Source organism: Antedon bifida, chromosome 4, assembly GCF_963402885.1.
Source record: "Antedon bifida chromosome 4, ecAntBifi1.1, whole genome shotgun sequence".
Taxonomy (NCBI): domain Eukaryota; kingdom Metazoa; phylum Echinodermata; class Crinoidea; order Comatulida; family Antedonidae; genus Antedon; species Antedon bifida.
Genome location: NC_136229.1, coordinates 23,036,755 through 23,057,242, shown reverse-complemented (window position 1 = coordinate 23,057,242; position 20,488 = coordinate 23,036,755). Strand labels below are relative to the sequence as shown.

General features: G+C 33.2%; 1 protein-coding gene across 1 annotated transcript; it reads right to left on the bottom strand.

Annotated features, from left to right (window-relative positions):
* Window positions 1-1,577: 1,577 nt before the first annotated feature.
* Window positions 1,578-18,287, bottom strand: LOC144839413 (uncharacterized). The gene is made up of 30 exons (XM_078694753.1): window positions 18,271-18,287; window positions 17,239-17,425; window positions 16,673-16,875; window positions 16,027-16,130; window positions 15,512-15,606; window positions 15,107-15,389; window positions 14,681-14,819; window positions 14,418-14,569; window positions 14,018-14,141; window positions 13,556-13,723; window positions 13,282-13,392; window positions 12,976-13,133; window positions 12,702-12,785; window positions 12,534-12,601; window positions 11,977-12,157; window positions 11,766-11,870; window positions 11,381-11,530; window positions 10,878-11,102; window positions 10,586-10,740; window positions 10,066-10,314; window positions 9,709-9,814; window positions 9,170-9,403; window positions 8,710-8,885; window positions 5,493-8,430; window positions 4,920-5,090; window positions 4,531-4,671; window positions 4,201-4,385; window positions 3,888-3,966; window positions 3,435-3,509; window positions 1,578-2,505 (listed from the first exon to the last, which is right to left on the bottom strand). The coding sequence occupies exons 2-30, from the start codon at window positions 17,382-17,384 to the stop codon at window positions 2,038-2,040; spliced, it is 7,473 nt and encodes a 2,490-aa protein (XP_078550879.1). The 5' UTR covers window positions 17,385-17,425; window positions 18,271-18,287; the 3' UTR covers window positions 1,578-2,037.
* Window positions 18,288-20,488: the final 2,201 nt, after the last annotated feature.

Here is a 20,488-nt window from a genome sequence, read left to right as displayed (position 1 = left end):
TTGTGTTGCAAAGTTATGAAAAAAACTATTTAATTTAATGAAAAAAAGTTGATTTTGTTTGAAAGAGATTACTTGTGTCAGATGTATAAAACATGGTTAGCAAAAAAATCATCTTAGTAATTTCATGACAATGATTTTGCTTAAGTCAACTTTCAAAATAACCCAAGGAAATATCTGTACGTGTTTCTGTTTCTTCAACCTTAAATTTAATGCATAACTGATGAATAAGGCCTTATTTCTTATCTATTTTGACTTTAAGCAAAAACATTGAGAATTCATTTTTTTATTATTATCTTGCAAACAGTAGGCTGTCAATCCCCCTTGCATGTTATGGCAATTACCCATCCCCAAGGTCTGCGTCGCATCGCTTAGTATTCAAGTAATTTATTATTATATCAATAAAAACTATTGAAGCAATTATGGGTGCAATAAAAAGTATATATAATGCGTAGGTGTGCAAATATGCTATTTTAATAAATATTTATAGTTCTTATCATAAACCCCTACCCCTCCTAAACACTCTTTGCTTGCTTGATTTAGGTACGGTAGGTAGTACTTTATTATTTGTTTTGTCATAAAGTTTAATGTGCAAATACATTTTTAATTTCTTTTTTATTTTTATCTGTTTGGATATGTTCAATGGAGTAGACCTGTAGCTTTGCTGGCTTTGCAAAAGTTTTTTTTTCATATCTCAATCAAATGGTGTCACAAAACAATGTGGATCTTCTCTACTATTATTTTTGTTATAACATTTTGGTAATCCTGCCTCATTGTTTTACATTTGTTTTGTTTTTATGTACATTTTGTTTTAAAAATGGCGAAATAAATGATTTATATGATATGAAAAAGCATATTCTACTTATCAATCATGTAATTTAAGTTTTTATACATGCAGATATAAAATCTACCATTAATAGAATTGTAACAATGTATGTTTTCTACTTTTGTTTAAGAGTGCAATAATAATTTATGGAAAATAATGTTAAATTGTAAATATAACTAATTAATTTTGAAATATTTGTCCTATTATTTTGTTCATAAATTGTTATATTGGTGATTATCCATTAAACTATATGTTAAGTAGCAGTTTTTATTGTTGTAATATAGCTTGTTGTCAAAAATCACGTTTTTGGTGAAAGGGTTTAAAGACATAAACATACAGAGATCACAGCACATATAGCAGGTACACACTGAAAAATAGAAAAAAATCATAATTAAATGTTATGTACGTGGTACATTTCTGAAATAAAGTGGGCTTGCAGATAGTAGCCACCTTCCATTTTCATGTGCTACATGCTACTGAATCTAACAGTCATTCTGCATATGCTCATGTTTTTGTGAATGACTTTTTGACTAGACAGCACACTCCAATGATGTGTCGTGAAAAAGAAAGGTTGCCACTATAGTATAAAGAAACAGTACAAAAACCTACATAACAGTTGTTTGATATAACCCAAGTATGTGTCATGGAAATGCATGTTAAATGCAATGTTTCTATGACGATGGTCAACCAAACACTCAAATACACATTAAATATTTTTTATGAAATATATAAACAATAACTATATTATTTTTATTGTAACCAATTTTATTAATCAATTCTTAAAATGGAACATTTAAAAATACTTTTTAAACCACTGACGTACAAAATATTTACAAATCACGTCTGTACTGTAATTATACATTATATAAACCTGATCCGATTTAAAATATGTAAAATACATAGTAACGTAATTACTTGTAACATACTATAATCATTTTAACAGTTGCATAGAAACTTTAGAAATATTACAAAAACATATAAAAATAGAATAGCACATTCACAATAATTGACCTGGAAAATTATTACAAGAAACACTATACTATAAATTAAATAAATTGATCAAAATCAATGTAAATATTGAAAACTGAGAATCTGATGCAGAAGAAAAAACAGTCTATAACAAATTTAGGCTCCAAGAAAATGGAATTCATGTTCTGGTAAGGATTAATTTTGGTCAGACAGGAACTACTTTATTAATGAGCATTTATTTCAGATCACTTTGGTGATTGGCATTTGTTTCGTAGTGCCTGCACAATTGACGTCATCAACGAGCTGACTTGTTGATGAGCTCTGAAAATTTGTTCGCTTGAAAGTTGCGATAGATCTTCCTTGACAAACTCACTCGTTAATTCCTCTAAATTGTCAATTAGTTTACATTTCTTTGGAGATTGTTTCGGCGATGTATCTTCTAGTTTCCGTTTTAAAGAAGCTCTGTTGGGTGCGTTCGTGCCTGTTGAATTTTCTACAACACATGGAGTGTTCTGGTTGCCATGATTACTTGAAGTGGATGGTTTTTCATTGTCTGTGGCAGGTTTCTCTGTGACTGCAGCCTTAGCTGGTGAGGCTTCCTTTAGTGTTTGTGATAATTGATCCATTTCAGAGATGGCTGTTCCGGTGTTTTTCAGTAAGTTTTCAACATTTGTTGGAATCATCTCACTCTGACCTCTTTCTTGCTTAGCAACCTGTAGTACAATTAAGTGAAAATACTTTTTGAAAATAACAATTAGGTGACTTGTACTTAAGTGCATCATTCATGCGCGAGCCCACCACCATGTGGAAGGCAGCACACGAAACAGGACTATACGGATGACTTCAGAGGGTGTCTTAGTGTGCCATTCGGCTACCACTGTTTGCAAAAAAATGTGGCTTTTAGACCAATGTGTTTGGTAATTATCACAAATTCATAAACTCTTGTAAACTGACAAGTGGTGTGTTACATTGGTATTTAAATGCTGGTAATAATGAAAGATATTATGTAATTGTAATTTGCAATTTAGTTTGATAGGTGTGTATATTGTAAATTAACAGCTTATACATTCACTGTGTCCATAATAATTAGATGCTACGAGATTCAACACAGTTTCATGGAAAAGCATCTAGTGTAATTACCAGTTATATACAAATGGGAATTCCCAAAAGAGTTGCATCTTGATTCTTTAGTTATATACAAACAGGAATTCCCAAAAGAGTTGCATCTTGATTCTTTAGTTATATACAAACAGGAATTCCCAAAAGAGTCGCATCTTGATTCTTTAGTTATATACAAACGGGAATTCCCAAAAGAGTCTCATCTTGATTTTTCAGTTATATATTAATGGGAATTCCCAAAAGAGTCGCATCTTGATTCTTTAATTAACTCCCACACATTATTTAAATAAGTGAAGTGAGGTGTTACAGGGTTTATGAGGCTGGACACATAAACTGCTATATAGTGTTAAAGGTAATTTATTTTAATAGTTCAGTATTTTGAATAAAGAAATTCCTACAGTAAATACCTACACTTTAAGAAACACATTTTTTATCTGATTTAGAAAATTTATAGAAATAAATGATTAATCTCAACACATTTAAAAATTATTTTAAAGTAAAGTGATAAAAATTGCTGTCTTACTAATTGCAGATGAAATGTCGTCAGAGCATTCTTTACGGTTTTCACTTTGGGAGATCGAATTGGTAATGTTTTAAGCTGAGGAGAGAAATTAATAAAATTATACTTTACTAGTCCCAAAACACAATAAGAATTTGTAGAAAACGTTGACATTTAAAGTTACGAGTAGTCAACAATTTAAAACATCACTTGCAATTTTCTATTAATTTTGTTTTATTAAAGAACCACTTTATATAAATTGATCTAATTGCAACTGTTGAACAGTTCATAGTCATTTCTTTCGTCAAGAAAATGAAAAAAATTAAAAATTCTTTGGTTGTAAAATATTGATATCAAAAACATTCAAGATTGAAAGCAATAAGGAGGAAATATCAAAACAATAAATACATATAAAATTATTCTACAAATTGTTATAATCATAGTTATTGAAATTATTTAAAAAAATATAAAACTTACATCTGTTGGTGTTAATGCAGAAAGGTGTCCTACAGTTATTATGTTACGTGCTCTGATCAGCTGACCTAATCCTCTAGACCTAAAAAAAAACAAAAACATAATGATGTATACACCATAACAAGAGCTCTTTGCAACAACCAATAGCATCTCCGCAACAGCAAATAAGATCTCCGCAACAGCAAATAAGATATCTGCAACAGCAAATAAGATCTCCGCAACAACAAATAAGATCTCCACAACAACCAATAGGCTCTCCGCAACTGCCAATATGCTCTCGGCAAAGAGGATCTTCCCCATATAATACAATACTTACCACATCGACGATGTCAACTTGGGTAAGATCTTGACCACAGGAGCTGTGCAGTTGATCAATTGAGGAAAGACAGCTTTCAGTGGGTCAAATTCATCCTTCTCATAGTCACTGTCAAATCCGCTACCTGGAGAGCCCTGAGTTAGAGGAGAGTCTTGACTGACCTGTGAGCCATTTACATGAAAAGCCTAATAAGAAAATAAAAATGGCTACTGTGTAAGAAAGTTCAGAACAAAATATTTTTTGCTCCTGTCTTCATTTTGATGGTCTGAATGTAGCTCAAATTTATTGCAACTGTTTTTAAGGTCAAGATAAAGTCAAGCCTTTACTCACCTTTCTAATGAGCCTTGGAGATGCATGACTGTAGTCTCGTAGCTTTCTTCTCCTTTCATTCGGTGATTTACTAAATCTCTTAGCTCCACAGCTTACGCTTTTCAATCTGTTTTTTCTTGAACTTGACGGAGTAGTTATAAACTATACAGGAAATTAAATAAAAATGAGTTCTTAAATCAAGGAGTATACTGTACACGTTACTCTTAAAACTCCAGAAGATGGTTGTGGCATAACAACTAAAATGTTACAACATTCTCAAGCATACTCTATTTCTTGTTTGGAACACATGGTGTACCGCAAACCTAACTTTACAAGTGTTTATTCGCTTTGGAAAAAATGCTCAACTTCCAATCCAATTTTCTACAGATTTGAATAATTAACCAACTTACTCTAGAGTTAACGTTGACAACCTTTGATGGTGTTGTCGTTACCAGAGGTGATGTCGCTAGCTGTCTTTTCATCTCAAGACATCTGTTTACAGACTTCCCTCCTTCACTCAGTGCATCTTTGGCATCAGAATCAAGCTGCTCTATTGGGTCAGCAAAGCTTACACGTCTTGTCTAAATTGGGTAAAAAAATATTGAGAAACAAATTATTCTCTGGACTGTCTTTCAATCTTTGACACATTCTTTTTGCTGTATAGGAGCTGTTCATATTCCGCATAATTTGTCCTCCCATCATACTTCCTTTCTTGTCTACAAAACATTGACCTAAGATGACCCAGACAGAGTTTACAGCTTCTACTCTCTCTGCAGGTGAAATAAATTAATGCAGACGATGATTGTACACTGCATAGGAAGGTCTTTTGTTATCCAATAAGAAGCATTGTAATATAGACATTAGGTTTGTGTCTTTAAGATGGCCCTGCATCATCAAAACTTTTATATTTAGTATCTGCTCGCAGCACTCACTTGCACTTTGCAATTTTAAATGCAAATTAAATATAAAGTAATAGTTCTTACCCTTGGTGAAGGCGAGTCACTTAATGCAGGTTGTCGTTTCAAGATACCACTACTTGGTGACACATTAGGTGAGAAAACTCCAGGAATGGCATGTTCTGGAAGATCTGCTTTCCGAATTGAGGACTCTGGCGATGAATATTGTTGGCAGAATTTTACAGGAATGACTGGAGAAGTTGAAAGAGTCGTTGGAATGAGTTTGGTGAAATTTGTACTCATTGATGTTTTGGGAGATTCTATTTGTGAAAGGGCTTGTTTCAAGACATCAATGCGTGATATAGCTTCAGATGATTGTGAAGGACTTTGACTGCTGTTTATGATATCTTCTGTTTCATCTTTTTCTTCAAATATTCTTTTGAGATCATCTTGTTCAACATCTGTGACATTGTCTTCAATGAGGACACTATTAATGGAAAGATCTTTATCCTGAATAGACTCATTTTCTTTGTTGGCAATAGGATCAGACTTCATCTCTTCAACAGACTTTTTTTCTTCAAACAGTTCATTTAATACAGTTTCAATTGTCTTTTCTTTTACAGTAACACACTCTTCCTCCATTTTGATCTCACTATTTTCTTTGTTCTCATTTTCTGCATTCTCTGGGCAAGATTTAATCTCTTTATGATCTAACAAATCAACAGGGTTAACATCTAAATTACTAGGAATATTGTCATCAAGGATTGTGCTGTTAATCAAGTCCAAGTTTTTAGGAAGATCAATAGCCGATAGACTATCTTTGGTTTCTACATCAATTAAAGACTCTATACGTTTTTCAGGACTCTCACTGATTACTGGTAAGGTATTTTCTTTACTATTTTGTTCCTCAATGTTGAATATCTTATATTCCTGAGAAAGAAGTGGCTCATTTGAAATGCCATCAAAGACTGATTTTGATTTTATGAGACTCTTTGGAGTGGAACATCTTCGTTTGACCGGTGACATTTTACGACTTTGAGTTGGTTCGCCGGATTTTGAGCGTAATCTAGCAGCAACAGGAGCTGTTTGTGATCTCAACCGCCGTGGCAACATTACAATCCTTCCAGAAGATGTCCTAGCTGGTTTTATAGGCGATTTCTTTGGTGTTCTTTTGCCAGGAGATCTCATTGCTAACTTCAAAGCTTTCTTGGAGAAAATAGATTCTGGACTCCTTTTCTTTATTGATTTTAAAGTGTATTGTTTTTTATTTTCTTTCACTTGAAAAAGGGGAAGTTCATTTTCAGTTTCTTTATTAGAATGAGCATCAGAAATGACAGGTAGCTCTTTTAATTTAATCCCAGATTCTTCCTCATCGGCCGATTCTTGGCTATCACCATCCAGATAACATTGTTTTATTTCTGCAAGGGTTAGATCATCTTCACTTTCAAAATCAGCCTTTTCTACATTGACATCTAAATCATTTTCAACAACTGGTGCCTTCATTTCTAGAAACTTTTCTTTTCCATACGTTTTCATCACTTTTGTTGTAGTAGGTAGATGATTAGAAATTTGTTCATCTTCTGTCGTAACAGTATTCTGATCAGCAGTCTCTTGTGTGCAACCCATTCCTTCAAACATGTCTTCACAAGAATTGATGGACATGTTTTCCGCTTCAACATCATCAGTGGTTGAAGATGCTTTGTCAACAATTGAGGCATCATTTGTAACAGTTTCTTTTGAGTCGCTTGTAGAAGAATCTGTCTTTTTTCTTCTTTTTCGTTTCTCAGGTTGAACCAAATCAACCTTTTCTTTGTCAATACTCCCAACAGGTTCAATGTTATCAGTACTAATTTTTCTTTTCCTTCCTCTTTTTCCTTTTACCTTTAAAGGTTCATTCAAACTAATATCTGCTGGCTTCGCTTGATCTTTTATCCTGTTACTTTCGGATTGGTCAGAAGATTTCACAGCATTCTCGTCAATAGATTCCAATTTATTAAATTTAGAATTTCTCTTTCTGGCACTTCTTTTTACTGGTGTTACTCTTTTTACTGGTGTATCATTTTTTTTAATGGCAGACTTCTTGGACTTCTTAGTCTTGGAAATTTCTCCATTAGTATTCTGTGTATCTTTTATCTCACTTTGTTCAATATCAGAGTCATCATTCAAAGGCTTGATATCATCAAATTCAAACTTCTCAGCTAGTTTTGCCAAATCATCTTGAGTACAACTTAAACGTTCACAAGTGCCATCTGGGATGTCATCAACACTTTTTGACCTCTGCAAGGTAGGAGAACCGTGGCAGACAGTATCCATTGACTTTGTTTTTCGTAGCGACTGCTTTTTTTCTGAACCCTGTTCTGAATGACTACCAAACACGTTTGGACTACTGGTAACGTCAAGAGATTGGAAAGTTTTTGAATCTTTTTCTGCAATTTTAAAAATTTTCAAAACTGGTGTTGACTTTAGTTTTTTAATGAATGGTGAATCATCAATGTTTTCACCAACTTTTTTCTCTGGTGTTAAATGCGACGGCAACTGAATCACAACTTCCTCGTTGCCTTGTGTGTTTATCAGAATGTCCTGAGTTTCAGCAATAGACACAACCAACCCTGCATTTAATTCAGTACTGTTTGCTTTGTTATTTTCTGGAGTATTTACAATTTCAGAGCTTAAATCAATCATTTCAGAGTCAACGGCAGTCATAACTTCTTCTGATTTTTCAATTTTCTTTTCTTTCTCAATTGAGTTCTTTTCATCCATTTTGTTATCTGTATTGGATTCTCTGTTAGATAGAGACCCCTTTTCACCGAATGCATTATCAAAATTCACTTTCTTTTTGCTACTTTCTTCCTGCTGGTTGGTGTTTGTCATTGCATTATTCTTCCAAAAGAAGTCTGGTCCAACTGCTTCTTCCAGTAATGGGCAATCAGAATGTTGATGTAGGTTGTCATCATCTACTTTGCTAGAGATTCCTTGGTTCGAGTCCATACACGAGTCGATTGCTCCAGTTATTGCATCCTTCATACTATAAAAACAAGGTAAGGTTTTAAAGGTGATATTTGGATCATGCAAGTAATTTTTTTATTAAAATTTGTAGGTGTAGGTGCAACTACCAACACAGGCTCATCTGAGCAGTCACTTCTGAATCACCAAATTGTTTGCCTTGCGCCTACTTTCTTCCATTGTAGTCTACATTAGGACAGCATGATACTGGCAGTAAGATACCAGCATATCATCCCATTAAACTTTACACTAACAAAACTGGGGAATACTACTGTAATAAACTTTAAAAAAATTATCATACCTTGAATTAGTATTGTCTTGAGTTTGGCTAAACACATTTGAGAATAGCTGAGTGTCCTGTGATTGGTCCAAGTCATTGTACATTGTGGGTACCACACCTCGTTCTCTCATCACTTCCTTCTGATGTTCTGTCAAGATGAGTTTCTTTTTCGGAGAAGGTGCAATTGTGACATATTTCTAAAAGTAGATATGAAAGTTAAAAACTCTTTGGGAACTACATAAAATAAGTAAATACTGGGTAAAAAAATATTCATATATGTTTTTAAAATTACTATTAATAAAGCTAATCTTGTGTCTAGTAAATACTGGGTAAAAAAATATTCATATATGTTTTTAAAATTACTATTAATAAAGCTAATCTTTTGTCTAGTAAATACTTGGTAAAATATTTGGTAAATTACGTATTAAATGATTTTCTTGATTACAATTACAACATCAATCTATGTCTAGTAAATACTTACCAATTTGCGGTCATCCTCAATATTAAGACGTCTCCTTATTCCCTTTGTAGCAGACGTAGCAAAGGGTGATGCTGTAGCAACTCGTGCTGGAGATTTACGTCTAGGAGATGTTATATTTACAAGTTTTTCACTTTCCTTTCGCAAGAAGCTTCCATGCATCTTATGCGGTGAGGGTGATCCAAAAGGTCTGATGATGGGATCAGGTTCTACAAAACTTTGTGTATTGTGATCAACCTAAAAGAGCAAAAAAATTTATTTCATATCAATATTATTTTAAGCGTTCTCCCAATATAGAAATTAACTTTGGTCAATATCAAATTATATATGATATATGTTCAATCAATTCAAATGTATTGTATTATAGATCTAATTGACAAAATATAGTCTATGGGTTTGTTTTTTTTTTACAATGGCTATGACTGACCTATCACTCTTAGATTTTCTTAAATTCTTTCGTAAATCTGGCTGGAAAAACCTGCTTTGGGGTATTAGTAAATTATGATACAAATGTTTAAATGATTAAAAATACCGAAACTTACATCATTAAATTGACTAATTGGGGTTTCTTCCACAACTTCATCACCTTCATTTGACCAGCTTGGTAGCAATAGAGGTGTTTTCTGATTTACCTTCTTCAACACAGGCCTATAATCGAGAAAAGGAAGAAATAATATTCATTTATGTCATAGTAAACATAAATAAAAAAGATACAAGATGCTTTACTCACAACATTAAGCTTAAGATATAAACAAACAAATACATTCAACCCAGAATGACATATTTCATCTTTTCATGGTGCAACATATTACACTTTCCACTATTTTTCTCCAGTTCTATTTTTGTCCAGGACAGTTTGTAGGTTATTCCCAAAATCTTAAAATTAAAAAAATTCTTACTTAATATCTTTTGGATAATCAAGCTGTTTGGCTTTTCCAAAGGTAGAGTTCCAGAAGAGTACGGCTTGACTTTTAATATTGCGTTTTGGATGATTTAATGTCTTCTCTAAAATCGGTGACATGATAGCAAGTAATCTGTTATCAAATTGACCCTTGATCCTGTTCTGCACAGCAGTGAAGAGTTCAAGTAAGAACTTCTTAAGTTTGTCATCTACAGCTGATATCTGTGATGCTGTACAAACACCCTTCCTATAATTAAGGAAAACCCAAAGCAAATTCATTACATTAAAAATCATTGTGTTCTATGAAACTCCATTCTTTGCCATGTATAAACAAGAAAATTATAATTCCAAAAAATATTGGTTGAAAATTAGTATAGTACACAAGTTACTCATGGACATCAGAATGTTCAATGGTTTTATACAAAAACAACAAACATTTTCCACCAATTTTGTAAATGAATGGCAAACAAATTTTTACACTAATAAATTGGCATCAGATTGACAACAATTTTAGTTACCTTGACAATGGATCATAGAACTCAGCAACAGATTTTACAATCTTATCCAACAATGCTATCAGATGTTTAGGTAAGGTGAAATGAGCCACAAGCCGGGATAGTACCTCTAAGAAATTAGTTATGGCCGACACAATGTGAGTACCCATTGGAGGAACCTGTTAAAAGAACACAAAATGCAAATAAAATAGACACAACATACAATAAATTGATTGTACACTTATTTGTTTGTTTTGTTGGTTTCTCCACACACAAAACACCAATAATTGAGGGTTTAAAATAAACTTTTACTCACATCTGCTTTTTTATCAGACACAGTGGACATCTTCTTGTTAAAAGAACACATAACCTGACTAAGAACTTTCATGAACGATGTTAAGTTTCCAAGAGGTCGTCTGCTAAGTCCCGCTCTTTTATGAGGTGACATCAATCCTTGATTTTCATTGGAAATTGCAGAAAAGTCATAGTTTTGGATCATAACAAGAGAGATCTGGGATAGTGCATCCACTGTTGAGATGTTCTGTATTGGTAAAAAAAAAGAGTTAATAGTGCTCTGCAATGCAAATATATACAACTAATGAATGTTTAAGAGTGCAATGGGGTAAATAATTTCATGAGGTAAAAGATGAAAAGTTATATCGTGTATGTTACACAAGAATATGCACTCTGATATAAGTTTAATAGTACTATTAAACATCATGTGATCCAAAATCCTCCAATCAAATGACAATAATCTATTCAGGTGCGTTATAAAAATTGTATAGTTTTATAGATTATGGAAAAAACAAAAGCACTTACTGAAAGAATATTTTCGTGCATCAGTTTGATGATCTTTGCAGCAAGTTCCTCACAAGCATGGTTAGCCTCCGCTGTAGCCACTAAGGCAGAGCACCGAGAGAAAGTTTTGTAAAGCTCTGACCAAGTCTTCAGTAAACTCTTCTGACTGGCCTAAAACAAATAATGCACAATGTTAAAAAGATATTTTAAAAACAATGAACAGATTTCCATTTCCTATGTTGTTAAAATGTTGCAATAAATGTTTGAACTAATGCATATGATGGTAGTAAAGCTCTGTCTACACTATCAAACAAAATGTGATAGTGTAGACAGAGTTTAAGAATATCAACCCAAGATATTTGCAAGAGAAATTTTAACTGAGCTGAAAATACAATGAAGAACTTACATGAGGAATAGTGTTTGGTAAAATATGTTTAATTGGCAGTGTCAGGGCAGCATACATGGTACTAAAGTCATGCTCCAATGAGTCTCCCTGATTCACTTCATTTGTCTGCAAGATAAAAATAAAGTTAATGAATAAATGTAAAAAACATTCTCAACCCTTTTAGAATCACATAGTGTACCACAAACCTGACCAGTGTAAATATAATCTATACCTTTTCAATTTCATTTAACAATGGGTTGACCACAATACTCCATAGTCTCCATATCTGCTCTTTGTTTGATATCTTACTAGCGGCTGTGTCAACAAGGCTAAAGACAGATTGGGAAAACCCCAGTGCACCACCTGGTGTTGTCATACCACAATCAACAAGTGCTTCGAAAATAGAGAAAAACCTGAAAAACAGAGATGAAATGAAGTAAAATGTAAAGCTCTTTCTACACTATCAAACTAGTTTGACAATAAAAGTGTGATTTGCTTAAACATGGTAGCGATATGTCCAAATATGGTAGTGATAATTATGATATCATGTCCATATATGGACACATCACATTTTGTTGTCACATAAAGTTTGATAGTGTAGACAGAGTTGTTATCACCAAAGTTGTATTGTGTTGATGCTGCTAATAAAAGAATACCATACAATCCAAATCCTAAACGCATTTTCTATGTGCAATAATACCGTTCGACTGTCTGCTGATAAATAATACCCTCATTCGCATAGATGATTAAATATTGCCAGAAAATAATTATGAAGTTATTGCACCATACCTTTCCTCAAGATCATGTATAAAGCAATCATTAAAGAGTAAACCAATGAGAAACAAAGCTGGGGTACCCTGAAAATAAAACAAATTAATTCAACAATTATGAATTTCATTCAAAAATGTAGCTACAGTATTCTGAACGTTTGTGATGTAAAAAAACTGTAATACTTACATGAAGAAGCTGTACCGCTCCAGTTGTGAAAAAAGACGAACTCAATGCTTTTTTTGGTAAGGCACTCACAGCTTCTAATAGCCTCTGAACAAGAAAAAAAAACTTTTATGCTCTTAGGCAGGAATACTAGCTTTTTTTTGGTGAAAACCTGGATTTTTAGTTTTTGAACAAGATTCAAATACAAGTCTGTTTTTTTAAAAATATGTCTAGGGGAAAAACACATTATTTGAGAAAATTCTTTATATATCCATAGTTCCTGTGATTTAAAACGTACCAATACTGTGCACTTTGGTAAGGATTCTGCTTTCACAATACTTTGAATGCACATGAAGAAATGCGACAACATGTCTGAGCTCTCGCTACGTGGTGTGTTATCAATCAGGTTCTTGAGGTGGGCAACTACTGAATACCAAATATGGAATATTTGCGCACCTAAAAATAATCAGAAGTTAATTAATTGTGGTAATACAGAGGCAAATTACAATTACAAAGTAATTGCAGCCAAGGCATTAATTGTAGAGTCTAGATGACAATTTTACAATGATTTGTTATTATTAATAACATTTTAATACAAACATACGTTCTACATCAGTTGCTAGGGAACAGCAGACGATGGTAGCAGCTTGCAAAAGAGTGTGGCCTAATTTATTAAAAAGTGTCGGGCTTGTGACAATGTCATGCTTCAGTGGTTCTGAAAAAAAAAACATTTTTTTAATTAAAAATAAATGTTTAACTGCTTCATTTAGATTCAATGACATTTATTCAGTCTTAAACTTGTAAAATATCGACGACAAGAAGTTTAATAGGAATAAAAAGAAGCAACATATTATTCAATAAAAATTAACTAAACACACCTAAAGTAAAACTAGGCATGGGTAAACCAATAGACGGATCCCATTTGCCAAGAATGTGTGCCAGGGCCTCAACGCCTTTCAGCTGTATTGATTTGAAGACAGGATGGATTGGGCCTGGTGATCCAGTGAGGCTTAGGTTCAGTGTTGGTGTGGCTGGTGTAGCAGACCCTGAAACATAAAATTGATTTCATTAATTTATTGTTAGCGATCAACTCACTTTGAACCGGACTCAAAACTAAATCTCTTACAGTTCCAAATTTGTTCTTTCTAAATTTTTGGCTTCGGACAATGTTAGTGTAGTACATTTGTTAACTCATAATCAATTTTTCTTAACAGTTACAGCATAATTCAATGGTAAACACAACAATTATATTTACAGCCAGGCGGGGTTAACAACACTATCTATTTGTCCAGAATTGTGGATACAATTTGCATACCAGTTTTTCGAAAACCTATCATTACCTTTTTTGTGCTTAGGTGTGCTTAGTAGGTTTTTAATACCATTACCTGTACCAGAGGTAACAGGTAGGTACATCCCATTTGAAGGTCCCAGTCCAAGGGAGAACTGCAACAGGGGAGCACACACCTGCAGGAATAAGATTTGAGAAAATAGTTTAAAAAAATGTTATATTGGCATCATTTGGTGATAGGGCTTAGAAATTCAACAACAATTTTAAATTTATTATTAAGAAAACATTAAAATCTAAAGAAATAAAATGGGTGAAAGAGTTGAACAATAAAGAATATTAGTAAATATAAAAGTATATATACTTTATTCTGTTTAACCTGACCAAACATAAACAAACAAAACATTAAACTAAAACAAATTTATTAGTTAGGCCTAGTAACATTGGAGTGTTACCTGGTCAAAATTAGTTGCAGCCTTTGGTCCAAATTTCTTTATCAGAAACCACCATACATCAAATTTCACCATGGCAACCTTTTCCGTCTTAGCATTGTTCACTTTAAAAGGCTGCACTAATAGTTTGATGCGTTTCTGGTTGTAAATAACATCTGAAAAAAAAGAGATAACATTTAACAAAATAGTGCTGACAACTTGTATAGAAAATCAATAGAACATACTCAGGTTAGATACTTATGCAAAATTAATTAAGTTGAATTTACCTGGATCAAGTGCAAAGTTCTCAATAAGAATTTTCCAAGCATTAAAAGTACCAATCTTAACATCTGTGAGTTGATGCTTAAACCCTTGCTCAACTATTCCTAGCATGGAATTGATCAAACTGCCACCTCGATGCAATGTCTGAAGGGAAGAAGTATTTGATTTGATTCATACATTTGTTTCTTTCAATGTACATTTTTAAAGATTTTTCATTGACCTAAAAGCGTAATATATTGAACCTCTTCTTGGGGACACTCCTATTCATGGAGCACCGCTATTAAGGGGAAACTTTATTTTAAAACGAACAAGGGGTAACACATGTTTGAACAAATTCAGGGGACAGTTTATTGGGTCCCAAATGTGTCCTTTTAATAGGAGTTCAATTTCTGCTGTTGTTAATAAAACAATATAAATATGAAAATCCTAACCTTGCCAAGTACGGTCAAAAAGTAGCCCCAGATCTTGAGGACATATAGTTCATGCTTGCAGGCAAAGAGCTTATTCATCTCTGCTATGAGACTTGTCTTTAGGATGTGTACAACAGATGAGGATAGATCCTGACTAAACTTCACCATAGCAGGTAAAGCTAACTCAAAAGCATTCAAAGCTTTCAAGCGGACCTTCACAGCTGAGTGCACAAGGGAGGGCAGTATCAGCTTCGACCATCGTAAAGTGTTGACATGCATTTCATTTGGTAATGATTCCAGAAGCCTGAAATTAGAGAAATTTGAATTAATTAAGCTGTTTTGTTATCTGAAGTAAACCACCTAAACAGGATTTTAAGATTTTAAATGTATTGTATTGTATGTAACAGAAGCATGGTTATTACTTACTTGATAATTGCATTGATGGCCTCATGTTCAACTGTAACAGATTTAAATTCACCATTCACAAGAACATGTTCCAGAGAACACAATAATCCATGTAGCTGCAATACACAGAAAACAATATCAATAACACATCATAGGAACTGGGGTCAGGGAGGTCAAACGACCGCTTAAAAAGTAATTATGGGATGTCAATATTTTTATTCTTTAACATTTCATTCTGCACAACATAAACAAATTATCAATGAATAAAATCATAAACTGTTCATTCCATATTACACACACATAGTTTCACTAAAAATACAACAAAATTGCAGCTCTATCAATATCACATTGACCCGCCACGCCAACGAAAATCATTTCTGAGCAACTGTGATAGACAGATCATAAATCATATCATTTCTTTCCTACGCATTTTAAAAATTCTATTTTGTATCAATGTTTGAGGAATTTCACTAGTCTAGAAAAACATATTTGCCTCAAAAACAATCAATCAGTTACTAATTACAAAATGTACATACATGATCTTTGACATGACTGACGGGAAAGCTCTGCTTAGCGATACACCACAATGCACGAGTACAAGTTCCTTTATCTGTTGTTTTTAGCAAGACATTCTGAAGGGCTAAATAAAAAATAATTTATTTAAAGTGATCATGTTATTGTGAGTTGATAAAAATTTAGCTAATTAGGCTAGGAATGTCTATATATATATAGAATTGAGTTTCCAGGGTTGTTTGTGATACACATTTTTTTTTCTGCACGCATCCATACATCACAGGGTATCAAAATGGCCGTAATTGTACTGGGAAGGTTTATATGACATTTTAACATTATCTTGGATCCAATATAGCGGCCAAAATGTCCCACTTTTCAACATCTTGGATGCTTGTTCGTTATGCATCCATACACACGATATCAAAATTACCATTATTGTACTGAAAAGGTTTTAAATTAAGCCATCCTGGAGTAATGAGGTTAAACTTTTCCACAAACATTTTGCAATGATGCTTTAAAAATAAAACTGGCACACCTGAACAGATTCAATTTAAAAAAATATAATTTAAGTTTGGTCATTAACATGCTTGTCCCAAGTTTAATCAAGAGTACTTTTCATGATGTAATTATTATAAATTATCATTTTATGTAATAAAATAAAATAGATACCTTTTAAAAGAATATCAATGTCTGGTTCAGATAAGATTTTGATTATATCTTCGTGATAAATACAGAAGCCAACAGCTTGCAATGCAGCCTGGGAAATATCAGGGGACGTGCTCATTACATCAACGCAGAATATGTTGACAAGCTTTGACCCACTCTGAGTAAACTCTGCTACAAATTCCCCTAAGTTGTCTTTATATAACTTTCTAAAAAGAAATTTTCTAATGTTAATTTCGCATTTGAAATAATAAAACTAATGATATAATAGTAGTTACAGTATAATTAATAATTCATGTAATTGTTAATTGCAGATATCTATTGCATTTAAGTTGCATTAAAGTTGGGAAAACGATTTAAATAAGGGGAAAGGGGTTTACGATCAGTGTCACGTTTGAAATTGGTCTTGTTTCAAGTTGGTAGACCAAAAAATATATACCTCCAGGCAATATTGAGTAAAAGCGAGGTGGTTATTGTAAAGCCGGACTGACCCTTGTACTCAATAATGATAATATGATTAAAATTCTGGAAGATGCTATCGCAACCAAATTTGCTGTCACCGGGTAACTTACTCTGTTAGCTTCTTGTATGCTTCTAACTTTTCTTCTGATAAAACTCCCTTTGCTTCCAATTTGCTAAGAATTTGGGGAAATTTAGCGACCCCTTCGCCATCATCGCTGACGTGAGTAACTGTTACCATCATATTGTTACACAGCATCCATCAACAATAATGCTCTGTAGCCTTTCAAGTTTCCTAGACTACTGAAACCAGGGAAAAAATATGTGTACATTAAATAACTCATTACATTACATAGAATAAGATCCTGTATCAAAGCGTTTGGCTGCTAAATATATGGTAAATTGCCAAGAGACAGCTTACAATACTCCCTAAAAAATGTTCCCTTTTAATTAGCAAATGGCATGTAAAGGCATAACTTTTGTCCTCATTGAAACACGATGGTGAGTAAAAAAAAGTATTCATTATTTAGGAAGCATATTAATCATCGATCAATGTTAAAAATTGTATATGAATACATGATGGTGGGACAGTAGCGACATCACAACTTCACCTTTTGATACGGTACCGTATCTTAGACACGCAATGTTTTCGCTACAATGGTGGCAGTGTATCGACACTAGTCACTCTATTCTATGCAACGTATCACTATACTGGCAGGATACCCTACACCAGACATATATTATTGTCATTTTGTTGGTTGGATAGTTTCATGAAGAAACAAAATGGGAAAAAAGGAAAATTTTATTTCAATAGGAAAAAAAAATAAGTGTGCAATTAAATAAGTAGCTAGTAGTAGTTTAGTAGTAGTTGAGGTGCTGGCTTCATGCATACATAAATAAATGGTTAGACATTCAAGAAGCTAGGCCTCGGCACCAGCCAGAATATTCCCCGGTTACCCCTCACTCAGTCAATAGACCTACTAGGCCTCCTATCTAACCTAGGCCTAGCTAGGCTTTATGAGAATTGAGGGGTCACACAAAAAGAAAGTCGTGAATCAAACTTCATTCAGATACGTCAGGTTAACATACAAACTGAAATAAAATAATAATAAATAAAACAACAATTGAATGAAGCTAAATATTACAGATTACAAATACAACTCTGTTACGGCAAATTTACTTTCTTTTACTCTGATCTTGTGTCAGCAATACAACAAATACACCTATGTAGTATGTATGATAATATGATTTCGCGCGGTTTGGTTACAAAATACTGAGTGACGTGTACACTGTACGACACATACGTCACACACAAGACTCGACACGCGCCAAACCAGGTTCATAACCACAGTACGTCTGTATGAAAGTCTAATCGGAAGTACGAATTATCTATTCTAATTGGATGGTGAAGTAATAGTAGAAGTATTATCATTGGACAGACAGTGTTATAAGTTTGGAGGATTCGTTGTTTGTTTGTATAGGCCTGCTATATTAGACTTTGTGCCTATATATGATATTTTACGTAAGTGGACATGACAATGCAATTTACTTTTAAATACTGTATAAATACATGTTTATTAAAGAATGATACGTTTTATTTTCGATGAAATAGTGGGAAGAAAAAAAGTTCATCATGTTATCCTCCTCATCATTGTGATCCGAATGAAAGAACTGTTTATTTAGCATAATGAATCAGAAGTGATTTGTTTAACCCATTCTTAACGAGTAATATCACAGATGTTATAGAGAAACAAAAAAAGTCAAGTTTAAACGATATCTTCGCTGCGCCTGCCGTAATTATGTTCATGCGTTTTAGGTTTAGCTTTTAGCTATAGCCTAACTTTGAACTTTTCATTTTATATCGTAATAATATATAATACACACACAAAATATAAAAAACTAGCGAGTCATCACAGTTAGAATACTCCACTTGTTGCTCTTACGTGGTGGAAACCAAGCTATGTCCCGAAGCACTAAATTATTTAAAATAAATTGTAAAAAATATAAATTTCGATTTTCTTGTTACTGTTTCTGTCATCTATCTGATTTTTTGTAAACAGTTTTCTTCAAATTAACAGACTGAACGGATGATTCAACAATAGGGCCTACTTGCTGCTGTATTTAAATTTCCAATTCATTGCGATCGTATGAAAATCTCGCAATTGTTCTAATTTTTAGTAAAGGTAAACAATTACCGTACAGTTGTCATTTAGTCGCGTGCGTGCAACGCGACTCTACAGCTCACTATGTCGGTCGGTCGGTTGGTCGGATGGTCGGTCGGTCGGTTGGTCGGTCGGTAAACACTAACTCAAATTTGAGCACGCGACTGCAGCCATGTATATGGTCTTGTTAATCCAATAGATCATGAAGCAAGGCACGTGACCATTTAAGCATCAGGACCAATAATATTATTTGTAATTTGTAATATTAATTGTAATATATTATGCATAGTTTTAACTATTTTTAAAAACTAAAATTGCATTAGTGTATTTCGTGGCTTTTAAAATTCAAATAAAAGGAAGCAAAAAAAGCACTTCGGCGGCCATGATTATACAACTCACGCCATGCATAACGTAACCTTTACACATTGTTGCATAAGTGTTAGTTAGCGAAACACTACCTTTGCCCCTACCACTGTTGTTAATCACCCCATCGCCCTATTTCATCAGATAAACTTTTATTTACTTCGAGATTACTCGAGAACTAGCTCGTTTGTTCCCGTTTCGATGGAACTTTATCGAATAATTATCGGTTAAATTGTTATTGGATAACTGAGAAAGCACGACCTAATATAGTCTGTGTGTCCATTATAACTTATTTCGGTAACACACGAGATGAACAAGTGCATTGATCATGTGCTAAATCAGCCAAAATGACGTTTGAAATCATTACCATTAATACCTGTATTTTTTTAACAATGTTTTGCTGGTAAAAATAATTTAGGCATCTAGATTTGCTTCCCCCGTATCACACACTTTCGAATCTAATCTAATAATTTGCTTAAAATACCTTATAGATTTAAAACTCAAAGATACAGGATGTCACCCGTACCCACTTTTTAAATAAACATCATAGGTAAATTTTATAAGCGTTATTCTTAAATTGGATTTTAGGTTAGAAAGACATTTTACATAAGCTTTAAACAATTAATCAACTATGTATTTGTGCAATAGGATCTCACAATTGACTTATAATTGTAATATAATTTTATATTTGTCATTGCCCATTGTCTTGATTTTCCTGGTGTGTGCTGCCCATAATTTTTTATATTTTTAGTACTATATGTACATACAGTGCTTTTAGCCTTTGCTGCTTTTTATATTATATTTTTATACCGTAATAAAATTAAAATAAAGTGGGAAG